This window comes from Neopelma chrysocephalum, unplaced genomic scaffold (assembly GCF_003984885.1).
Source record: "Neopelma chrysocephalum unplaced genomic scaffold, ASM398488v2 Primary Assembly neopelma1_122, whole genome shotgun sequence".
Taxonomy (NCBI): Eukaryota; Metazoa; Chordata; class Aves; order Passeriformes; family Pipridae; genus Neopelma; species Neopelma chrysocephalum.
The window spans coordinates 1190274-1214405 of NW_020897784.1; the positions used below are offsets into that span (position 1 = coordinate 1190274).

General features: G+C 47.5%; 1 protein-coding gene across 9 annotated transcripts in view; it reads right to left on the reverse strand.

Annotated features, from left to right (window-relative positions):
- The window catches only part of PPP1R12B (protein phosphatase 1 regulatory subunit 12B), a 129954-nt gene that overhangs the window by 55928 nt on the left and 49894 nt on the right, over nt 1-24132 (reverse strand). For 4 of the 9 annotated variants that reach the window (XM_027697753.1, XM_027697751.1, XM_027697752.1 and 1 more), the window contains exons 9-14: nt 21314-21423; nt 18026-18223; nt 17162-17244; nt 14980-15105; nt 9375-9560; nt 8643-8825 (exon numbers count right to left, since the gene is read on the reverse strand). In XM_027697753.1, coding sequence (XP_027553554.1) covers nt 8643-8825; nt 9375-9560; nt 14980-15105; nt 17162-17244; nt 18026-18223; nt 21314-21423 — 886 coding nt within the window. Of the gene's footprint in view, nt 1-8420; nt 8443-8642; nt 8826-9374; nt 9561-14979; nt 15106-17161; nt 17245-18025; nt 18224-21313; nt 21424-24132 lie in introns of those variants that run through there. The other 5 variants (XM_027697760.1, XM_027697757.1, XM_027697756.1 and 2 more) reach the window with 5 other exon arrangements.

The following is a 24132-nucleotide window of genomic DNA, read 5'->3' on the forward strand; positions in this document are numbered from 1 at the left end:
GTGGCTGCCCCATCCCTGGAAGTGTTCCAGGCCGGGTTGGATGGGGTTAGGAGCAACCTGGTCTAGGGGAAGGTGGCTCTGCCCATGGCAGGGAGAAGTAACTGGATGGGCTTTAAGGTCCCTTCCAACCCAAACCATTCTGGGACTCTGTGAAAACTTGGCAACAAATCTGGAAGCTAAACATTCACCAGGTGCTACAGCTTCCCTCTTCTCAGAGTGGGTTCAAGGTATTTCGCTTTGCTGTCAGGACCAAAAATTGAGATACACCCCCGACAAACTGTAATGGGGCACAACAGCTTCCCTCTGTCCCCATCAGGTCCTTCTCCAACAAATCCAAGTCCCATAGGCAGCACAGCAAGAACATGAGTTGCATACAGCAATTCCAGGGTGCCCAGTCTCTGGGAAATGGGGCTCTGCTTGTTGCGAACTGGGGCTGGGCTTGAAGGGGCTCTGCTGGAGGAAAGTTTGTCCTGGACCCTCTCCGACTCCTCGTCTCAGCCCAAATTCTCTTTCTAGCTTAGGAGTGACTCTGAACAACACCCACTAGACTAGAAACAACATTCACAGTTTTCTTGGAAGCCAGGACAGACTTTTGGTTCTTCCACATCTGGGTAACACAGACAAGGGGAGCGAGGCACAGGTTTGGCTTCCTGTGCACAAGGAGGTGCATTCAGCATATGAAACCCCATGTAGATATTCCCTCTAAAAGGTCTGAATTTGCTGTTCTTAAGAAGAGTACAATACACTATTCCAAAGACTGCAGCGATTTAAAAAGTCTTTGTCACACATATATCTATCTCTCATACATACATCTATATATATATATATATATAAAACCTCATGCAAACCCAGAAAAATGAAGAAAATAAAAAAAAGCTCAGCAAAAGCCTCAAGTACAGATATTGTTCCCGTGAAAACAATTGGAAAAGTACAGCATCCCAGCAATGCATTCCTACAAACTGGACAGTTGCCATTAGCAAATAACTATCTATAAGCTGGGGGAGGGAGGAGAAACAAGTGCAAGTTTTGCAGGCAACAATGCTGACAGCAGTTCCCAAAATACAATTCCTTAAGTCAGACAATGAACTACGTCCCCAGCAGCAAGTCATGGAAACAGTCAGAAAAAGAAACTTTCCTGCTCTCTGATGCAAGCAACAGGTTTCAGTTGTTCCCTGAATTTATCCCTGTGCTAACACATTCTGCCCATCAGTCCACTGAAAACAGTTGTTAGGGTAACTGGCAGAACCCTAACCCTTCACCAGGCAGGAGAAGGATGACACATCAGACTCTGCGAGTGTTGGAGCTGGGAATGAGGGGGGAGACAGTCTGACAATGCAGAGTTATTTAATAAGCTGAGGACAGAGGGATAACAGGATCATGCTCCTAAAGCCTTTCACAGCTGGCTTGAAAAGGCTCAGCTAAGCATTCCCTGTTTTCAGGCCTCTGCTGTTGGAAGCTGTTGTGTTTCAATCTGGACTGTGAATTCTCAACCTGTGCAAGTTTCAATGTCTGAATTTCAGCCCTCTGGTTACAGTAAGATTAGCAGCAGATTAAATTCTTTATTTGCCACAGCTTTGCTTTGCTCAACATGCTCAGGTGCTGATCCAAGAGATTAAGAGGCTTGTGATCTTTGTCACTTGTTAATCAAAACAATGAGCCCCCTTTATCCCCACAGAACTCCTGTTTCCATGGATGTTACAATGGGGTGAGGTTACACATACGGCAGCTGATGCTCCAACAGCACTTCCCATCAGAGGGTTCTGGATGATTTTGCCTGTCCTTTCCCATGCCTCATCCCTGGAAATGTCCAAGGCCAGGTTGGACGGGGCTTGGAGCAACTTGGCCTAGTGGAAGGTGTCCCTGCCCATGACAGGGGGTAGAACGAGATGGGCTTTAAGGTCTCAACCAACCTTCCAACCCAAACCATTCATGTTCCATGTTCAGCTCTTGTTGTGTCCTTCAGACAGCAGAGCTGCTCCTCCTGTGCCGTGTCCCCATGGCAGCTCCTCGTGCCTCCTCAGCAGCCTGGGCTGCTCCCAGTACAAGGTGAGGAGTGCTCCGATTGCAGATCCAGTTGGGAACACAGCCCTGCATTTCCTGTGCCAGTGGAATAAAAGACAGCATTGGTACCTCAAGAGAGCTCACAAATTTTGGGGCTGGAGGAGTGAACACATAGATCAGAAGCTTTTAATGATCCCTTCGCACTAATTAATGTCAGTCAGCACTGTGGTAAAAAGGCAGCAAACACCACAGTGATCACATTCCCTTAAACTGGCTGCCTCGACTGTTGCTGTGAACCCAGACCTTTAAAGTTGTGCCAGAAGAAGAGAAAATGTACTTGTTTAAAAAAAAAAAAATCCAAGATTTTTTTCTGCAAAGAGGAAAGCCAAGAGTGCTGCAAACCAAAAGCAGCAGCAGTGGGCAACACCTTTCCCTACAAACTGCCCCTGAGACACCGAAAGCATCAGCTGAGACCATCACAAGTGCAAAGCTTTCCAGGCTGGAATATTTTGGAACAGTTTGTGTTCAGCACAGGACATCAGGTGTCAATACAGAGCACTGAGTGGGTTGTCACTGTGACAGGGAACAACGTGCACTGTCTGCAGTCCTCAGGGGCTGGATCCTCACATTAAAAATCTGCTGCATGAACTGCAGAAGGATGGAACTCCACCTCCTACCACTGATGGAGGAAATGAAGGTGGAGATGCAAGTGTCCTGTCTCTGTGAGCATCTCTTTCATTTTCAAGTGAGCCAACACAATCTGACATCTTAAACAACCTCAAGCAGACCTGTTACAGCTTTCCCAAAAGCTGATTTACAGAGTCTAAACCAGGAGATTTTTCAGGGCAGAAAATCCCTCGGGGTAAAAAAAAAATTAACTTGGCAAAATTCTGACTATTTGGGAAATTGTCTTTTGCAACTAAAAAATAAAATAAACTCAAAACTTGATGGTGATAGAGAAGGTTCAGCCCCTGAACTAGATAAGCCCAAGGAGCGATGCTCGCCTGGCCAGTGCATCCCTGCAGCCTTCCACTGCCACCTCGTGGGAGCAGCCGCCCAGGAGACACCCGAGCAGCTCCAAAGAACAGGAGCACAGATCAGCCCCAGCTGAATTACAGAAAATATCACCGAGTATTAATAATGTATCAAAGATTTACATTTCCCGCTGAGCTCAGAATGCAATTTTCTTAGAGTGTGGTTTTGGTTCAATTTCCAGTGCCCGCTGTTCCCAGAGACAGAAGATTAATTAAGTTTGCCCAAAAACTTTTCTGATAGAAGTCCCAGGGAGGCAACATGGCTTCCCTGGCTCCTCCACCTGTCACATCCACAGGTCAGTGCTGTGGAGCAAAGAATTTAATGGAGTTAGTGCTGAATTAGCTCTCAGCTGTATGCATCTTCACAAAGATTTCCAGTACATTCTTTACTTTAATGGCCATTTTGGACACAGAGAAGTATCTGAACATGTCCAAGTTAGTAAAGCCCAGCCCCTGACCATCCAGGCAGTGGCACCTGGATAGCACCAGAGCCAGAATGTGCTGTGACTCAGATGTGCTGTCAGACTCGAGGGGAAGCCATGCAGCAGGCCAGCAGTTCCCATTAGTAAGCCAAGAGGAATTGCACACGAACTCGGCATGGACAGGGATGGGGGAAGACAGTTTTACCTTCTGCTTGCTCCTCGCTGCCAAGCTGCTGTTCTTTTACAATGCTTAGCTCAAGTGGTCCCTGCTTCCTTTCCTTGACCATTCCTGAAGGATCCTGCATATACTCCTGCTTTTGTTTAGCAGGCCAACCTACAGCCTGGGCTCCTCCGCCCAAAGCAAATGCCAAAATATCCACCCCCTCCCCCTGAGCACTGACTGGGGGATGGAGCCTCAGCAGTTGACCAGAGCACACACCTGCTCACCGCCCTTACAGGAAACCGGCTCAGCTGCACTGACCCCCGGCCCACACCTCGACCTTATTTCAAATAAAAATGCAGCCTGATTTCCGATCCAGCAGGAGCAACCTCGACTCTTCCCAACATGGACAATCCCATGGCCAGCAGAATTCCTGCCCTCCCACGTCATCTGCACCAGCAGCCTTTTAAAAAAGGGACAACTTTATCTGAAAGCGATTAACTGCAGAGGCAGTGGCAGAGAAATGCTGTCACAGCAGGTGCCGGACGATCGGTCAGTTCTTCACAAGAGAGAGAAACCTCTTAACTTCTTGTTGTCCACTGTGTAGTGTGGACAGGAATCTGTGCCTTGCCCTGAAGCTCCTTTCACAAGTACCCCCACTGTTCTGCTTCCCCAGGGACCTTTCCCAGGAGATTAAGACCACTCAGCTTTAGATCAGTCTGCGATAAGGATTATAGAGTCAAATGCTATTAAAAAAAGGTGGCAGCGAGCTAATGCTCACAGTTTTTTCTACCAGTTTGGTTCAAGTGACATTTAAATACCCCTTGAATGCAATCTCATAGTTTAGCTTTCACAGAGATCAGAGGGGTTTATTTTATTTGTGAGATAATAAGGGTTAAGGACATATGGGATATCTGTGCTCATCCTAGAGGAGACACACTCTGAATCCGGACAGGACAAGAATCACGAGGTAAAAGGACTTGCCAAAAATTGTTCATCTAACAGAACTGGTGGAGGAGAATTCAGTTATTAATATATTATTAATATATGCTACTATAATTAGCAGCTGGATCCTTAGAATGAAGAATGAAAAATAAATTCCTCCTGGGAATTAAGCAGGAAATAGAAATGTTTGCCAGATACATTTACCTGGCACATCAGTGAACCTCCTTCATCTGAAAAAAATTTCTAGGGGACAATTTAGAGGGCAAGAAGGCACAGGCTGAGCAAACCTGCCAGCCCCAAAGCTCCCAGAAAACAAGCCCACCTCACTCCTATTCTGGATTTATCATGGAATCACAGAATGGTTTGGGTTGGAAGAGACTGTAAAGCTCATCTTGTTCCACCCCCTGCCACAGGCAGGGATACCTTCAACTAGCTCACGTTGCTCCAAGTCCTTGTCCAACTTGGCCTTGAACACTTCAGGGATGGCACAGTTATGTGAGAAATTGGTTAGAATACATTAAAATAAGGAAGAGAGAGATGAGTTTCCTGTCTGTAAGAGTGTGCCTGATGGCAAGTGCTGGAACCACCTTGCTGGAACCTTCCTGAGGAACAGGAAGAACACACACAATTGCAGAATTCAGTTGTATAAACACAGTGGCTAGGGAGAAAAGAACTGAGGAAGGTCAAATTAAAATCCTACTTCTTACCAAACCAGGAGAGATTTCAAATTCAAGAGTCCTTTTAAGCTGGTCACACAACCGAGAGCACAGATTTGCCTTTCAGAAGTTCTTGGGCAAAGTGTGTCTCACCCCACTGCCAGCTGTGGCTGCTCGGTCACCCTTCCAGCTGTTCTGGGAACCAAAGCTTCCACAGAGTCCGAAAAGGGTCAGCCAAATCCCCCAGACCTTCCTTTCAGCACAGATATCTCATGGCATGAGTGACATTTCAGCGTGGCAGGATGCCCTGCAGCCCCTTTCCACACCCAGGGGACACAGCTCTGAGCAGCCCAGACCTGTGACACCAAGACTCTTGGGAGAAGCCGTGACCAGAGCCTGGCACTGAACCTGCACAGGCAAAGGTCCAGATGAACTTTGGGAAGGAGCTTCTGGTGGCACTAGAGGCCGCTGTCACCCTGGATGAAGGCAGATAATCCAGCTATGGGCTTCAACCAACAGGCTCCCTCCATTCCCCACCACCTGGTCACAGCGAATGGAAACCATAAGGCTGCTAGTCCTGCACAGGGTCTGTGTGGGACATTGCAGGCACAACATCCCCAGGGCTGAAATCCACCCTGTTTGAGTTCAGCTGGACAAACACATTTGCAACGGGAGACAATTTGAACCCAGCGGGGGATCATCGGAACAGCCAGACAGCCCCGTTCATCAGCAGCTCCAAAATTCCCAGCAGAATGGTAGAAGTACAAACGGGCACAAACCCTGCCTTGTGGGAGATGGCACGTTCCCAGGCTCCCAGCATCAGCACACTGCAGTGCTGCAGCAGAGTGCTGGGAGGCTGGACATGGATACATGGAATACACATGGCAGCAGCTGGGCTGAATGTCCAGGACATCTGGCCCAACACCAGGACTGACCTGCCATGGTCTGGCCAGGCACCCACACTGCACCACACACCTCCAACTGATCCCTCCTCTGCTGCCCCTCTGCTGTTTGTTTTCCTCCCCTTGTAATTCACACTATTTTCCAGCTACCGGAATCTTTCCTGAACAATTCAGCTGGAAAACAAGGAACAGGTGAACCTCTATGGGTCAAATGCTACAGTGGGGCAAGGTGAGGCTTGTTGGCCACCAAGGATGCAAACCAGCACTCCAGAGCTCTCCACCAGTCATCCCTCCTCAGCCCTAAGCAGCCTCTTCTACTTTAACCTTTTGGCTTCACACAGATAATTTTAAGGCCACACGTTCGGAGACATCCCCGTGATCTAATATTAGATGATCAGCTTGTTTATGTTTTTGTTGCTAAGAGCAAGCTGGAGCTTTGGAAACATGAAAGCAGCGCAAACACTCCTGCGACAGCTGCCACTGGGAACTGAAATCCATGCAGCACTGCCCTGACAACTGTTTGGCATTCGTCTTTTTATTTTATTTTACTGGAATTGGTCTCCTTCCCAAATAAGCTTTTCCCATTTTGGTGACCTCTCTTGTCTCTCTGGGTCTGTGTTTCCAAGTTCCAGTGTGCAGGCAGCTCCCAGTCACTGTATCCTGCTGTGAGGATGTACATCCATCAGTAAGGTTTCCTCCCACTCGAGCACAATGCATCATTGCTGGGCTTTTTTCCTCTCAGTAGTTTCAAAGCATCATTAAAGGTGGGAGGAATTTTCTCGTGGTTTCTCTTTACATTACCATAAATCACAGGAGATTGTTCTCTAATAAAAATGCAGGAGACAAACAGATCTTCTGTATTATTTATAGAAACAGATTTGGCAATAAATGCCAATGCGGTAATATTAAAGGATGCTTTTTTGGGCATCTACAAGTAACTATCCCAGTCTAGTTCCCTGCCTGCAGGCAGTGCCAAAAGTCTGGGAGGGGGTTTGTGCAGCCCACTTCCCCAAGGAAAACTCTGCTTCCGCAGCTTGATTCAGGGTTTGCCAAAATTCAGAGACTGTTATGAAAGGTCTGAAGTGTGAACTGAAAGCACAATACTCACTCTGTCCTCTTGCACAACCTCCCTGGGCACTGGCATTATCTTATGGCAGCTCATCTCGATTCAATGACCCCAAGCCAAGTGACCTCCAGCAAAGTAACAGCAGCACACAGAGGCACTCCCAGGGTTAACCCCAGTGTTCTCACACCAAAGATACTCTGCAGTAGCTCCTACAAACTGGCACTGCACACAGAGCTGATGAATGTGGCTCCTCCAGAATGCCTGTCATACCTTCCACGCACTCCCTGTGCTAGCTCTGGAATGAAAAAAAAAGCCCAGACAGCATTAAAAGTTTGAGTATTTTCCAGCAGCACAGCCCACCTTGCTTGGATCTGCTGCAGGTGAAGCGGAGCAGCCCACCCTCTGTGGGACACTGCAGCTCAGCCCCACCACCTTCAGCTTTCTAGGCTGATAACTCTCATTATTGCTCTTCCCATCCCTTGGCCTCAGGCCATTTAAAATGTGTCAGAGCGCTATCTCCACTCAGGAAGGGCTGCACTTCAATAAATCACTATTTTAGTCTGGAAGAATATAATCACTATACACTCTGCATGAACTGGTTGCTGATTAGAAACACACAGTTCATCACTGCATTTTATTTATTACCATTTGCTTTTGTCGATGCCATCAGGAGAGACAGATTCTGGAAAAGTTATCCTGCTTGCAGGAAGAAACACAGATCATTTGATATTCTGTACTTAATGCACAGGATAAAGTTCCTTTGAAAAGAGCTCTGGCTCCCCAGGTTTGCATTTCCCCAGTCTTAAAATAACATCATGTGATAAGAAAGAGATACCACCAGCTAGATCCAGAGTCATTCCCAAGGCTGCTACTGCTGGAATGGCCTGGGTTGCACATGGCAGACTCCTACCTCTGGCCTTTACAGTCAGTCAAAGTGGTGCCTGCTGCTGAAGTCCATCTCCTCCTGTCACACACCTACACAACCCAAGGTTTGTTTTCCCCACTAACTGCAGAGGGAATCTGGGGGTCCTGTGCAGCGCAGATGTCTCCATCAGGGCATAAGCAAACCCAGCTGAGCAGAAGCAGAGGGACAGATATTATCTGAATGAGTCTCAGTCCAACACTCTTTTTAGGATGGGATTAATTTTACAGAACCTACTGTGAATGGCTGCTCTGCTGCCTGTCCCTGAATACCCACAGGCTGGAGGGGTTGAGATTAGGAGCTGAGATTAGTACTGAAGACAAAGGCTCAGATGCTGAAGAGACGAGCAGAAAATTACAAGACTAAATTTAACCGACAAGACAGAGATCACTCAGTTCAACACCTTCAGACAGAGCAGGGGCAGCAGCCTGGAAATTCAACAGAGCACCTAAAAACCAGTCCCTACACCCCAACCATCACCACCACGTGAGAGCTGCCCACGGAGCAGACCATCAGAGCCCACTGCTCACTGACCTTCTGCGCTCCCTGGCCTCCTCAGCCGAGAGGTCCTTCCCCGGGGTGGAGGCAGCCCCGGCGTTCGCGGTGCCGTTGGCAGCGCCCAGCACAGCCCGGTTTGTGATTACACCTAGAGGGGTAACACAGCTGCCCTCTGGGCTTTTCTCTACAGCAGAATCAGTTTGTTGCCTGAAAGGGGCTCTGAAATAGAGAAGACATATGGAAAGCAAAGCAAGTGAACTCAAGCGCTGATCAAGCTCAGCCTCCTCAAGGGAGCGCGGACAGATCATCCTCCTCGCTCTGCACTCGTGTGTTCATGGAGAACAGCCACAGGAAAATGAGTTTTACAAAACTTGCAGAAGAATAAGCAGGAGGAACTAATAGTCTTCATATCCCTGTTTGTAGCAAAAATTATTAGAAAAATGTACCTGGGGAATAAGCAGAAGGAAGGAACTCCAAGAACTTGTACACCGAGCGCCCGAGGGCGGCCTGAGCACGGGCTGAGTCAAGGGACAAGAGGGACCACTCCAGGGAGCTACAGTCACACCCCGGTTGTTCCCAGCCTGCCAGCACATACCCACTGCTGGAACTGCCCAACATCACCATTTTGGGACTGCTTATCATTCTGGGATTGCTTATTGGTACTTCCCAGGCAGAAGCACACCTCCAATCCACGCTCCACTCCAGAACTCAGACCTTCCAACCCAAATGCTGACTTGCGGCAGCGCTCTCTCTGCCGGGAGCTGTTACCTGGTGTAGTGGCGGGCTGATGCAGGAGTGTTCACACCGAGAGATGTGGGACAGGAAGAGACAGGTTGCCACGGGGAGCCCGGGGAGGTAGATGAGCCAATGGCAGTGGGTGAGGTAGCTAGAGATGGACTGCGACTGGCTGAAATGTAGGGACTGCCCAGGTCACTACTTCTACCAAATGAAGCACTGTAAAACATCACAAAATCACGTCCTTCAGAGCACAGTAAACATTCAACAGCACATCCCACAGCTGGGCTCACAGCTGGGGAGGGAGCAGGTACCACATCGTAGCAAAACGTGTGCAAGGAGATCAGAGGCCGTCAGAGCTGCCACAGGTCACCCACACGTGCCAGCGCCAGCAGAGCCCTGCTTAGCTAAGCCCAGCTCAGTTTCAGCAAGAGAATAATGGCATGGGGGTGAATCAGGGAGGATCAGGGAAGGGAAAAGCCCTGCTGCAGTGAAAGCAGGGAGCACAGGGAGCACCCCTGTGCACTGGGGAAAGGTGGGAACAAGGAGCAAGGATGAGGATGCTTAAAGCAGGGAAGGAGAGAGTGACATAAGCGGGTCTGGCTGCATCCCACCCTAAGGATGTCCAGGACTTCCAGTTTTAAGAACTTGTTTGCAGTGGCTTAAAGCTTTGGCAAAGATGATCAGTTTGGGCTTCAATTTTCTTTAAGGCATGTTTGGCACAAACTCTGTATTTCCGGAAAACAGCTATCACAACTGCCCAAAAATATTCAAGAATGAGCAAGGGAAATACATATTTTGCCAGTTTAAAACAAACCCTGAAAACCAACCATGGAAAATCTGCAAGTGTTTAAATGCTCATACTTTGGAGAAGAGACAGGAGGAAAGGAGAAGAGCTCTGACATGAGGATGGACCATTTTGCTTTTTCAAAGAAAATCCAGCCTAATTGGGAGATAAAATCCACCCTAATGGGAGAGAAAATCCACTCTAGAGGGAGAAGTTGCATATCTCTGAAAACAGACTTGATGAAACCTGCATGTGCCAGAGCCCTGCACGCAGGCTGCTCACTGCCTGCACACAGAAACCCAGCAGGATCCGGGGACCTGCCACACCTTTCCCAGCAGCTGGAATGCGTGGTTGCTACTGGTCAGACTGGGCTGTCCACAGGATCAAAGGCCAGGAAGGTTGGAAGGCTGCCTTGGACCTCCTGCAGCCTAAGGACTCCCACAGCATGGCACAGGGAGGAAAGCAGTTGCACCAGGAATAAAAGCTGACCTAGAGGAAAGCAGCAGGTTAGGACAGAGCTGCAGTTTTTTGGGAAGGCCAGGGACAATGGAGTGAAACTGGAAGTCAGCTCTGGAGTAAGAGTCAGAGAGAGCAGCCCCAGGCTGAAATAACACTGGGAAGGGGCAGGATCACAGCCAAGGACAGAAGGCTGGAGGAAGGACCCAGACCAGTTCACTCAGGGACCCCATTTACAAACCAGTTTTACATGCCAAGGCCCCCAGCCAGCCCAGCACAAGCAGCTGGTCCCATGGGAGCCAAAGGGGACAATGGGGCATCCTGGAAGGCCTCCATGGGGAGGAACCTCCCATTTGGGCTCCTCAGTTGATGGCTGCCTGCCATACCCAGGTCACACAGGAACAAGCAAGTTATTGTCACGAGGTAGCAACCTCCACCCGGCCCTAAACAAAGCTTCCTCTGGAATGCTGGCCCCTGCCTGGAGCACAGGGGAGCAGGAAGTCCTGTTGGAAGCAAGTGCCTCCCTTCTTGGCTCTCTGCTCCAGAGGGAAAGGCCTGGAGATGGGCTGGGCGGAGGGTGGGAGCAGAGAGAGAAGCCTGGCTGGGGTGGATGTGCAGAGCAAGCAGCCGTGGAGTCACATGAATGAGGGTTCTGAGGAGATGATGGCAGGGGAGAATGTGCCAGGGCAAGGAATGAGAGGATGGGCAGGGGAAAAGGTGGTGGCAACCCTGGGGGCAGCAGGGTTGATGTGGCACCATCTTGGGAGAGCCCAAGGCAGAGGTTGGGGCACGAGGGTGACTGCAAGAGAGAGCAGGAACTTGGTGAGGGAGGGAGGACGCAGGAGGGTTATCAAGTAAGCCCTGTCAAGGATTGTCTTACAATCCAAACCTTCCCCAAGAAGGGAAAGGTAATGGGTGAGGAGTATGGAAGCAGCACCAGGTGCCTGGAAGAGCAGAGATGTGATGGATGAGAGGGGAAGGAGGAGGAGGAATGCAGGAAAAGGGTCTGGCAGTGGTGTTGTGCCAGCTCCAACACACACACAGCCAGGAAAACGTGGTGCTGGGGCATCAGGTACACACTGCTGCTCCCAGGGGAGCCATGGCACTGCCAGCTCCATGGGAATCCACCTCCCAGCCTGGCCCTGTGCATGGGTGGCACTCCACAGCATGAGGAGCACTCCAAGGCATTTCCTCCATTGTTCGCATTTGATCTGAACAGGACCAGAAAACTGCAATAAAAAGGTTAGCCAGGAAATCCTGTTAATTAACAGCTGTGTCCATAGGAATCTGTGAAAGGGAGGATTATGAATTTATTTAGAAATAGAAAAAGGCACTGACACACTGCTCCTCGTTCTCTAATATTATCACCACAACAGAACCATCCGGGAATGAGCAATGAAATGCAAAGCAACATTTCAAAGCAATAAAAAGAAATACTTCTGAGAACAGCTAAGGCGTTAAAAACCTTAACTTAAAAACCTTCAAACCCTTAAAAAGCTTCCACATGTGCTAATAAAAACGGTTTGCACAAAGCACATAACTCCTTTTTTTTTAAACACACTGCCATGGGGTATTGCAGAGATCAAACTAGGCTCTGGGTATGGATGTTGGCCACTGTGGTGGCCATTAAGAACAATGGTTAAGTGTAACCCCTGGCTCCTAAATTCCTGATTGCTGGAAGCAAGAAGAATGTGGGAAGTGGAAGATTGCTCTGAAGCTTTCCTGGCTTCTGCAACTTGTCCTTCAAAACCAGCTGGTGTCAGAAACAGAGTCTGGGCTGCAGGGACTGTTGGCCTGACTTGCTGCGATGGTTTTTATGTGAACAGAACCAGTAAGGAGGCATTTGCATAAAAGTGAAATGAAGGAGAAACTAACTGTGTGGATAAAGGATTTTGTTCTGGTGTGTGAGCCCTTCCTGCGAGGCAGGATGCTACATTAATCCAACCTGCTATGCCAGTTTTCCTCCAAACCCTTTAATATACAGGCAAAGTGACCTGGATGTTCGGAGGCATTACATGGAGACCAGGCTGGCAGAGCAGGGTACTGTGGATTTTTGGGCTAGTGGTGCAACCACAGAGAAAGCAGAAGTGCCAGTACCATTACAGAAAGAGCTTCAATATCTGCATCAGCTAAAGCTGAAGAACATTTGCAGCATTGCTGCAAGTTATTTTGTTCCCTTTTATACAAAAAAAGCCATTTTCCACATCTTAAGATGATCTGCTATGTTATTCACGCCGTGTTTGGGGGTTATAGGACATAACCAGGGTTAGATGGGATATTGGGAAGAAATTCTTCCCTGTGAGGGTGGGGAGGCCCTGGCACAGGTTGGCCAGAGAAACTGTGGCTGCCCCATCCCTGGAATTGTCCAAGGCCAGGTTGGATGGGGCTTGGAGCAACCTGGGATAGTGGAAGGTGTCCCTGCCCATGGAACGAGATCCCTTCCAACCCAAACCAGTCTGTGATCTTTATGGAGATCAGTCAAATGCTGAGGCAGAGGGGAACTGCAGATGTATGGAGTCATCCTCTCAGTGACATCCAAGCATGTCATGTTCCTTCGAATTCTTTCTCTCTCAGAATGAGCTTTTATCTTCTGGAGTTGTGTTCAGAGTTTTGTTAATACTTGAAAATGATGAAAAGCTTATGTTTAACAGGCAACTAGGTTCCCTTCCTCATCTTAGGGGCTGATGCACAAGGCTGGAGAAGTCAGAGGTTCAATAAGATTATATTTAATTTCTCTGTGCTTTCCTACAGAAAATCATATGGGATAAAGGTCAAATTGATCATGATGCTATTGTATGCAAATACAATGCAAAACCATTGATCTCTCTTTCAAAAGCACATTTATTCCTACTTGGCAAAGCTCTTCTCTGTAACTGCTTGTAAACCAACACCCCCCTACGAAAGGCCAGAATTCAGCCTTTGTGACAGGAACTTGGTATTAGTGACAGCCCACGGCAGCCTAAACCTCCCCCACTGTCCAGTTTAACCAAGGAAACACAGTACAGCTTGTGAGGGTAACACTGAATGTGGTGCTGGATTAGGTGGGATAAACAGGCAATGTTTGTGAGACTGCAGTGGGCAGCCTGTGGGTGACTGGGCTGGCCCTCAGAGCAGGGAGCAGCAAGACCTGCCAGCTGCAAGGGGAAAAGGCTTTCCAAGGGAATCAGCTGTGGTCTGTCAGACCAGCTTTGGAGAGAGACAAGCTACGGAGGCTGGGCTGCCACCATGTCCCAGGATAGCTGTGAAATCAGTGCAATGGATCAGCAGAGCAGATGGTTTCTGCTGGAAGGGGCTGCTTCACCTTTTGTGGCAACGGGCCTATGTGTGCTCACACACACCCTTGAGCACCACTCACCTCTGCCACCTCAAGTACTGAAACTCAGAATGGCCTCTTCCCAAGTATCTCAAGCAATTGTTCCATCTTCAGGACAGATATTTAGTGCAGGGTCTAGAATTTGGTGAAACTCAATCTAAAACCTTGAACTGTTGCTGCTGCTTTCCTTCAGCAGAGACCCAACAGCTTTGCAGCGTGACATGCTTATCACAGGCTGGTTTGATGGTCTCCAGTATTAGCTGAAATAAAGGTGAGGAGCTGGCACTGTACCTGTGTGAAGGGCTGATCCTCCTGCTCACAACTGAGGTGAAAACCCAGCAATGCAATATTTGCCTCACCAGAGCAGGGCATTCCTTCAGCTCACTCGGAGAGAGTCGTCAGCTGGCACCTCAAGGACACTGAGGCTCTGCCTCCCAGGGGTACAGGACACTGCAGTTACAGGAGTTCTGCCTGGAATTGCCTTCCTGCCTCTGCCTGGCTCCTTCACCAACATTCAGCCTCTACAACTTCTCACACACTGTGCACAAACTGCTTCTTTGCTGCCACAAGACAATGGTTGGAAGCATCAGTCTTACTCCTAACAAGTGCTGTGTGTCACACACAGGATCACTGCCACTTTCTTATAATGATGCCATAAACGTGGACTAATATAAACCAAAATAAGAGGATATAAGCTACAACTTACCTGCCAATAGCTGTTTGAACAATGCTTTCAGATTCTGATTACTTTAATCTTTTTTTGTGATCAATTTTGATTTTATACTCTAACCATAACACCAGCATTAAATGGAGAAAACACTTTGCATTTGAATAATGTGAACAAGAGTATTTAAATTTAGTTCAGCAATTTAGAAATTAGCAAAAATTACAGCCTTTAAAAATACCATTTAGCATGACAAATGCCAGAAAACCTTAATTTTGATTTTCTGCTCTCAGCAGAAGAGGGTTTCAAGGCCAGTTACAAGATGCAGTAGGCAGCAAGCAGGAGGCTGAGGTTTGAGAGGCACATTAAGAGTGGAACTGACTGCCTGGGAACCCACATGAGACAGAACTGGATGTACCTTTTCAAGTAGGTGGATACATAGGTGGTGGGTGCACCAGAATGGGGAGCTTCATTTCCCTTTGACTCGTCCCTCCACGGCTGCCGGGTGTAGGAGCCGCTCCTCACCAGGTTCACAGCTGATTCCCTAATGCAGGACAGAGCACAGGGCTTGGTTACAAAAACCTCTGGAGTCTACTTTTGGCTCCTTTACAGTTCCACAACACAAATCCTTCCCTTACACCCACATGCACCGATGCTCACAGGTGACACAGCTCAGAGAAACATCTGTCCTGGCCTTACTGATCCTGCTATTGCCAGATCCCTTCAGAACCACAGATGATGTAATGCTTTGCATAAAGAGGAACAAAATCCTTTTTAGTCAGAAAACTTGCAAATGAAATTTAGATCGTCCATAAAAGTAATTTAACATATTAAATAGTGTCATTTGATATTTCCTCTGCCATCTTGTATCAAATAACACGGTATAAATGGGCAGATATTGGAACTGCTGAGAAGTTTTTATTCTCCAAAGTATCCAGGCAAGGACAAAAGCAATCCAGCCCAGCAAATCCTTTCATAGAATTGCTAAAGTTGGAAAAGCCCTCTAGGATCATCAAGTCCAACCATTAACACACCACTGCCAGGTCCACCACTAAACCATGCAGCAGAAAACAACATACTAAACATTTGCAATATCTCAAACTACTTGACAAGTTATCAGTAAATTCCTAGCAGTCCTATTTATCGTGGTTATGTGAAATCAGGGCTCTTTCCCTCTGGTGGTGTATCCTGTTTTCCTCTGGTCCTGGACAGGACCTGGAGCTTGCAGTGCAGCACAAATCCACTCCCCCATCAGCCTGCAATTATTTTCTATTTCCATTTCTATTTCTATTTTGCCTGTGCTGACACCCTCTCAGACACCTGTAGGTTCTGGGAAGTCAAACTCAGTTGCTTTTAAAGGAAAGGATATTTGGAAAATCTACTCCCCAGCAGGCCTGGCACCATCTGTTCCCACAGGCCAGTTCTCCTTGGGCCCCACTCACCCAGCAAAGGACACCTGTCAGCACTCACTGGATGTGCCACTCGATAGCAGCCTCTGCCAAACTCTGAGATTCTCTGAATCTGAGATTCTCTGAATCTCAGAGAGTGGCTGAGAGTGAGCAAGAACACAGCGGGGAGGTTCCAGCAAAAGATCAGCAAAGAGTCTCAAGCTGTGCTGAAATTCTCTCAGGGTGTTGTCTGCCACAGCTCCTGCCCAGCAATTACAGTTCACAGCCACTTCTTGCATGTGCCTTTCTTCCTCCATTGGGGAAGTGCTGGAAATGAGGTTAAGCTCAAATTTTACTCCTTCTAGCACAAACTGAATCATAGAATGGCTTGAGTTGGAAGGGACCTTAAAGATCATCTTGTTCCATCCCCCTGCCATGGGCAGGGACACCTTCCACTGTCCCAGGTTGCTCCAAGCCCTGTCCAGCCTGGCCTTGGACACTTCCAGGGATGGGGCAGCCACAGCTTCTCTGGGCAACCTGTGCCAGGGTCTCCCCACCCACACAGGGAAGAATTTTTTCCTAATATCAAATCTAAACCTACACTCTGTCAGTTTGAAGCCATTCCCCTTTCTCCTGTCACTCCAGGCCCTGGTAAATAGTCTCTCTCCATCTTCCTTGTAGGTTCCCTTCAGATACTGCTGAAGAAGCTGTTTGTAGAGATTAGCTCCTCAAATACATCTGGAGATACTGGATATGTAAATATCTGATTTATACTGTGGTTCTGTCCAGGGGCAACTACACACATTGACTGTAAAAACAACCCTGCAATGAAACAGTTCCTACATGGCAGAGTTCACAGGCTCAAGTGAATCACAAGTGACAGATGTGTGAACAAAGGGACTGCAGGTGACTGCTGAGCAAGTGACAAGTGCAAGTGCAGGTGCCAGCTACAAAATGAGGCACTTGCATATAAAAGGAACAAGGCTGCATAGACCTAGTTCCCTGGATGAGCACCGGGGTGGAGGAACCAGCCTGCTGCCCCGCTCACCTAAATGAAAAGCACCACAGCAGAACTTTATAGACCAGAGCTGGCTCTTGATGTTGTGAATTCCTGTGTCCTTGGGACTGCTGAGAAAATACATGGAGCATGACTACAGAAAAATGGAACTACTGACAGGATGGAAGCTGAGCATTAACTTCAGCCAGTCTCACCTGTTTTCTTTTTCTTCTACATCGCTTGTACTGCTCAGTCTTCTGGGGGCTATGGTGGCAAGATAGCTCTTGTTGTCTTTATCCTGGTGAAGCAAAACAGGGACTTCAGCTGCACATCTCTTACCCTTTCAGCATGTTCAGTAGCAATTAAATGCATGTTCAAATTTTTTCAACTAAGAAAGCATTCTCCTATCTAAGGACAGCTGGTTTAAGGCATTTTCTTGGGCAACAGATACCACAGCATAGAAGTATCAGTTCTGAAAGAGATTTCCTGAGGAACGTGCTAGTGAATAAAAGCATTTTCTAACTTACAGAATTAGTTATAAATCACAGAATCAGAGAATGGCTTGGGTTGGAAGGGACCTTTGGAGGTCATCTAGTCCAACGCCCTGCCATGGGCAGGGACACCTTCCACTAGACCAGGTTGCTCCAAGCCCCATCCAACCTGGTCTGAACACTTCCAGGGATGGGGCATCTACCCATAGGGTAGTTACAGTTAGTGAATACGTGGGGTGGGAGTCACAAATACAGCTGGTGAAATCCCTATAGACAACAGGGAAGAAGAATTTCCACTGCAGGTATGTGCTACTGTCTGGATTTGGTATTTTCTGGTAAAGAATGGGCCACATCAGACTGGTAGACCCTGTTCAGGGCCAACCCAGTCCAAACTGAGCACGAATTAGGTCAAAGGGGCAACAAATTCCAGTTCTGGAGGAACAACTGATAGGAGAGGAATAATTTTCAAAGGAAAAGAAAGAAAGAATGAAGTTATGGATACAAAACTCAGCAATAACTCAAAGTGAAAGTGTCTTAAACATGCGAGGTGAATGGGCTGCACTAACGCATCCGTGCTGAAAGCCAAACCTTTTCCTTGTTGTCTAATAGTGCAGATATCCGAGGACTGGACGAGGAACGATAGATGGAAGCAGCCTTGTCTCTCTGTGCCTCACGAGTGGCAGCGACTTCACTCAAGGTGTTGTGGCTGCCCGTCTTCCTCAGCCCCAGCCGCCACGACGACGGTGACTCATCCTTCTGCTCCTCCGCCTTGCTGAGCCAACTGAACTGCAGAGGAGAAACACGCACATTGGGAAGAAGTGAGAGCACTGCAAGGCACACTCTAAGTTCTGAAAGTGTCTCAACAAGCCCCAGTTTTAGCTGGGCTACACTTGTAAGATGGAGTGACTTTGATTTCCTGCTTTGCGTTAGTTACAGGACAGAGCTCAAGGTGAACTCACAGGGATGGAAAGTGATGTAGTGCCTCATCCCCAAGGACACACAGTGAAAGGAATCTTGTGTCATTGGGCAGCTCTTTGCCTACACAATGCCCTCCTCCAGCTTTGAGGAAAGAATATAAGGAACAATGAAGCTTTTATTAGCACCCTTTTAGGAAGGGGGAATTATTCAGTGAAGGCAGAAACCAAAAACAAGTACTCAAGTCTTTTGGGACTGGCTGCAAATAAACCCCTCACACCAATCAAACTGGAGGGAGTCCGGGAGAATCCACTAAGATCATCGGGGAGCTGGAGCCAGCGACACACTAAGGGAAAGACTGAGGAAACCTGGATTGTTTAGCATGGAACAGAAAGGATTTAGTTGCTCTGCTACTTCAGGATGGGTTTACCGAGGACATGGAACCAGACTTGTCTACAGTCTACAGTGAAAAGAGAACAGACAAGCTTCAACATGGGAAATCCCTGCTGACATGGAGACATATCACCTGGTAGGAGTGATGCTGCACTGCAACAGGGGGTAAGGAAGCAGAGCATCTCCATCCCCAGAGACCTTTTAATACTCAGCTGAGCTCAGGTAGATCAAAGCTTCATGTCAGGGCTTGAAGTCAGCCCTGCTTCGAGCAGGAGCTTGGGCTGCAGCCTCGCAGAGGCCTCTCCTAGTGCAGCCCTTTCTGTGGGCAGGTAACTGCAGACTGTACAGAGCACAGAACAGGCCCTCGTGCTTTTTGTTACATGAGGCACTTCTGACCAGCATATATCATTCCTTAAAGACACAACTGCTTAAATGCACAACTTCAGCTGCAGTTATCAAGTCTTACAAAAAGCTGCCTACTACCATCAAGAATGAGGCCTGAGCATCACAAGAGATACTTGTACAGGGGCTCAACACCAAGCTGTAAAGGAAATAAAGCAAATAAATTATTAGGAATTATTGGAAAAGTACAGAATACACAATACAGCATCATTACAGCTCTATGTTACTGCAGGGTACAATCACATCTTTGGTCTCATGCACAGCTCAGCATTAGAGGAGAAGGGAAGAGATTCAGAGAAAGGCAATAAGAATGAGCAGAGCAAAAGAGGTTTTGTATGAAGAGATACTCAATATATTAGGAATGTCCAGGCTGAGATATGTACCAAGGTACATGAAACCCTAAGTGGCACACAGAAGAGTGAATAAGGATCCCTTGGTCCTTCCCATAAAGGAACAATGGGTAGCAAACAAATCTGGCATGTGGCAGGTTAATGGAACAGGGGCAGGGAGCTCTGTAGGGTTTGTAATTAAGCTGAAGGACCCTTTGCCCCTGGACATTAGAGGATTCTAATCAAAAAGTGACTGCACAAATTCACAGAGGAAAAATCCAACAGGGGTTACTGAAGACAAAAAGTACCCCAGGTTCAGCAACTCCCTGAAATGCCAATTGCTGGAAGGTGGGACAGAAGTCCTGCAAGATTCTATCTTCTCTATTATCTTCTGATGGTCTCTGTGAGGGGCAGGACACTGGGCAGACAAGGCTTTCAGTCAGAGTTGATCTAAGCATTGTTACACCATATTCTACATGATGTAAACCATCCAGAATAAATGGAGTTACTGTGGAGCTCTGCCCTCAGCCTCAAGACTGCAAAGCTCAAATCATGCCTGCAGTATTTGAGCAATGTTTTCAGCTTATGTCATTTTAATGCAAATGCAAAGAGTTAATCTGTACTGCACCATTTCTAGCACTTCCAGCCTACTGACCTACAGAGCTCTAACACTTTAATGTAGTTTTGATGCTTTCCTCAGAGAAAGCTCAAATCCACAACAAAAGCTGCTGCCTGTAAATTCTGAACAACACAGCATGTCCTAATAACTCCCCAAATGGAGGGCAACAGAAGCACTTGTATTTTCTCATCCAAAGCCCAGTCTGTCAGGGAGAGTTACAGAAAAATCAAACAGGTAAGAGAAGGTAAAGTAACTGATCTTAAGTGACTGAAGTCAAATCAATAACTGCTCTCCACACAAACCACCTTCCATACCCTAACAGCCTTATTCTGGGTTAAACATCTCAAAGGAGTGAGACCAAACCTCTGCAGCTGGGAAAAGGTTAAGTGCTCCCACTTCCCAGTATCCTTCTACCTCTAACAGTTCCACTGCTAAGCCAGCCTGAGTTGAACAATGCCCAGAGGAGCTCTGTTTCATTTGATCTGGATGAGAAATTTCACTGAGTAGCATGTGAAAAATACAAAACTGTGACTAAGCAAGAAGTATTTCCCTCTGACATGCACCCAGTGCTTCAGCCTGGGGCCAGGTGCCTGCGTGGCTATTCTCCACAGTCTGGTGCTAAAAGAAACCAGCAGCAGAGGATACCAGTGCTGGGCAGAACAGGGTCTCCTGGTGCCATCTAGCTGAGTGATGTGAGAGCTGGAGGAGTCAGGTAAGATTGCAGTAACTGCTTCACCTTTCAGAGTTCTCATAGTCCAGCTGGCCTGTCAGATGCAAACCTCTGCTTGCTGGGCTGTAACATCACTGAGTCAACAGGGTTTGGCATGTCTGGGGCACTTGTGATGACACTGCCAAATTCACCACTGATACACCAGCAGGAATCAGTTCTATGAAAGATCTCCTGGGAAGAGATTGGCATCAGCCACCTGGGAACTGATGGCACACAGAGCACGTGCTGTAGGTTGGGTTTCTTGTGAACAGCACAATTTGCTTTGGAGGGTCAGAGATTCAAGAGGAACCTCATGGTACCAACACCCTCCTCGGGGCCAGTCCTACACTGGTATTAACACAGAGATTTAACAGGCTTGCCTAATATCATCCTTTCCTAAATTCAAGTCTTAAACCGCTCTGAAAATTGGTTTCAGAAGCATCCATCTCCCAGTAACACCTCCTGCTTCTGAGCACTGCTGAGTCCCCATTGATTCCAAATTCACTTACTCTTCTGGCAGACGCAGTGAAGGAGTTGGGCTCGGGTGGTGGCATTTGCTCAGTGATGCTGGGCCTGGATTCACGGCTGGAGTGGTTGGCAAAGGGCTCTTCCTTCCTCTCTAAAATTTTAAACAAGAAGAGAAACCAAATGTTTCAGTATTGCACTTCCAAGGCCCATCTTTAGAGTGAGCTCTACACTCCAGTTCAGTGCAGTGTGACCTCAGACCCCTCAGGTCACAAGGCTAAGCCAGGCTTTCTGCAAAGAGCTTTCCACTTCCTAAAGAATAGGATGGATACATTTGGCAGGCAAAGCTTTAGAACTTGATCCCCACAGACAAACAAAATCTTAGCAGAAAGGAGGACAAATAGACTCTTTGTTTTTCACAATTTTGTTCCCTATCTGGGAATGTTCTTCCCTTGCAAAACCTGGGATGAAAAGCAGCACGTGCTGTTCCTGCTGGAGCACACGTGTGTGTTCCAGCCCACGGCCCCAAGTGCCTGGTGTGGGTTTCACTGCACGGGTCTCTGCAGTTGCTTGTGCTGCTGGGCAGAATTTCTGGTCTTCTGCAGCAAAATCCATCTTTCTACAGGAAGCCAGGACTGCTGCCGAACAAAACCCCTTACCAGGGCTCCAAGCAAGCTAAACAAGCCCTGTCCAGGCTCAAACTGGTTCCCTGCTGGTCAGACAAGTGCAGCTGTCCAGCGTTACATTTATTTTTGTATCTATGCACCGAGCTGGACAGAAGAACATCCACCAGACATTACTGGGGGAGAGGAAGCAGAAAGTGTGTCTCAGGCAATAGGTTCAGTTGACAGGAGTGCAAAGGGCTGGAAGACAGACTATTTACCAAAAACCCAGGCACATGCAACGTGCCTGAGAAATGATGTACCTACACCAAACAAAATGTTTTCCTGAGAGCTGTGAGTGCTCACACAAACACGGTTTTGAAAACATAAAGTAATTTTAAGCATAAGCACCCAAACAGCCTTAGCAAATGAGATATCTGCAGGGAATAAAGATCTGCTGTTCCACACTTGGAGCAGTTTGGGGTGGAGCATCTGGGAGGACAGCACCTTGGAGCATGAAGATCAATCTTTCTGAAACAAATGTTCTCAGTCCTACAAAAAAAAAGGATTCAAAGGACATGGAAAACAGAAAAGAGCAAGCCAAGAGAAACATTTAAAAATAACAGGCAGCGAGCAGGTCTGACAGAGCCTGAATTAAAGTGGCAAAGACAGAATCATGGAATCTGAGCAGGAAAGGATCCACAAGGATCATCAAGTCCAACTCCTGGTCCTGCACAGAACATCCCAACAATCCCACCCTGTCCCTGAGAGCGTTGCCCAAACACTCCTTGAGCTCTGGCAGCCTTGGGGCCATGACCACTGCCCTGGGGAGCCTGTTCAGTGCCTGACCACCCTCTGGAGGAAGAACCTCTTCCTAATATCCAACCTAACCCTCTCCTGACACAACTCCAGCCACTCCCTTAGGTGTATGTGAGGCTGAAATCTCAGCCACTTTCCCTCTCTGTGTTGTCTCAGAACTTCCATCCAAGTCACCTCAGAAGAGGATTCCAGTTCCGGAGCCAAACTCTCAGGTGCACTGTCACACAGCCCTTTGGGAAGGGGCCATGGATCACCCGTTCCTCCTCACAGGCCCAGCTTGGCACACTTGGCATCCATGTCCATGGAAATGCACATGGACAAGGAATAACATTCTGCCACGTGCTGATTTCTTGAGCCTGAGGCCTGTAAACCAGAGGGCACTGCAGGAAGGGAAGGTTGCACCAGGCTGTGCAGGCTGGGTGGGGGGGGACTGGGAGCCTGCTCTGGAAGTACATAGTGCAGAGGTCACTTTTAAGGTCAAGCCTAATTAGAAGGGCACAGGCTTAAGTGGTAATGACAGGATGGGAAGAGCTCTAACTATGAGCAATGTGACTGAAGGGAGTTGATTGCAGAAGCAAGACAGGCTGAAGGACCCTGTGCTGGCAGCAGGAGATGGCACAGTCATGGGCAGCACTGGCTTTGGGGCAGGGTCCCACACTTCATTTTACTGACATTTCAGCAATAAACATGACAAATTCCAATCAAGGGAAACTGTTGAGGGTTAGTTCAACTTCTCCTCAAAAATTTGGTGAGAGTAAAAATTAAGTTTTCTGATTCCTTTCTCTTAAGGGTTTTTGATTTAGAGTTTTTGTTTGGTTGGTTTTTAAACAAAACAACACTGAAAGCTTCCCTGGCCTGCTTTAATTCCCAATAATTACATATTGTAATAGTTCCCAGCACAGATAATGACCATAGAATTTTATACTGCTCTTTCTCTTGTTTATATACAACCCAATTCCAAATTAATTGTCCTCAAGATGAATAAAGTGGCATTAATGCCCTTTGTTTGAAGAACACAAACTTCTTACAGATTGTCAGAAATGCTACTCGGAAGCCTTCCAGCAATTTCACTGCTTCCCTCATCCGATTTCTTCCTCCCACAGTCTCTGTGAATTCAACAAATTGATCGCAACCTGAGACTCTTCAAAACACACCTCAAACTAAACTCCTGTTACACTGCTGGCCTCGACATGTCCTGCTTTATGCTGACTTATCAAGGAGGTGGAATTTTTGGGTTCAAAAAGATCACTCAGAATATTTTTATTTTTCTTCATCTGGACTTTGAACACTTTAGAACAACTGTCATCACCAATGTGTTCAGCACTGCTCAGAATGACACAGTTATGGGGATATTAAAGGAAATGAAGAGGAATAAGGAAATAATTTCCATGTTTTCACCCATGTCTTCTGTACCATCCAAGCATTTAAAATGTTGAGCAGAT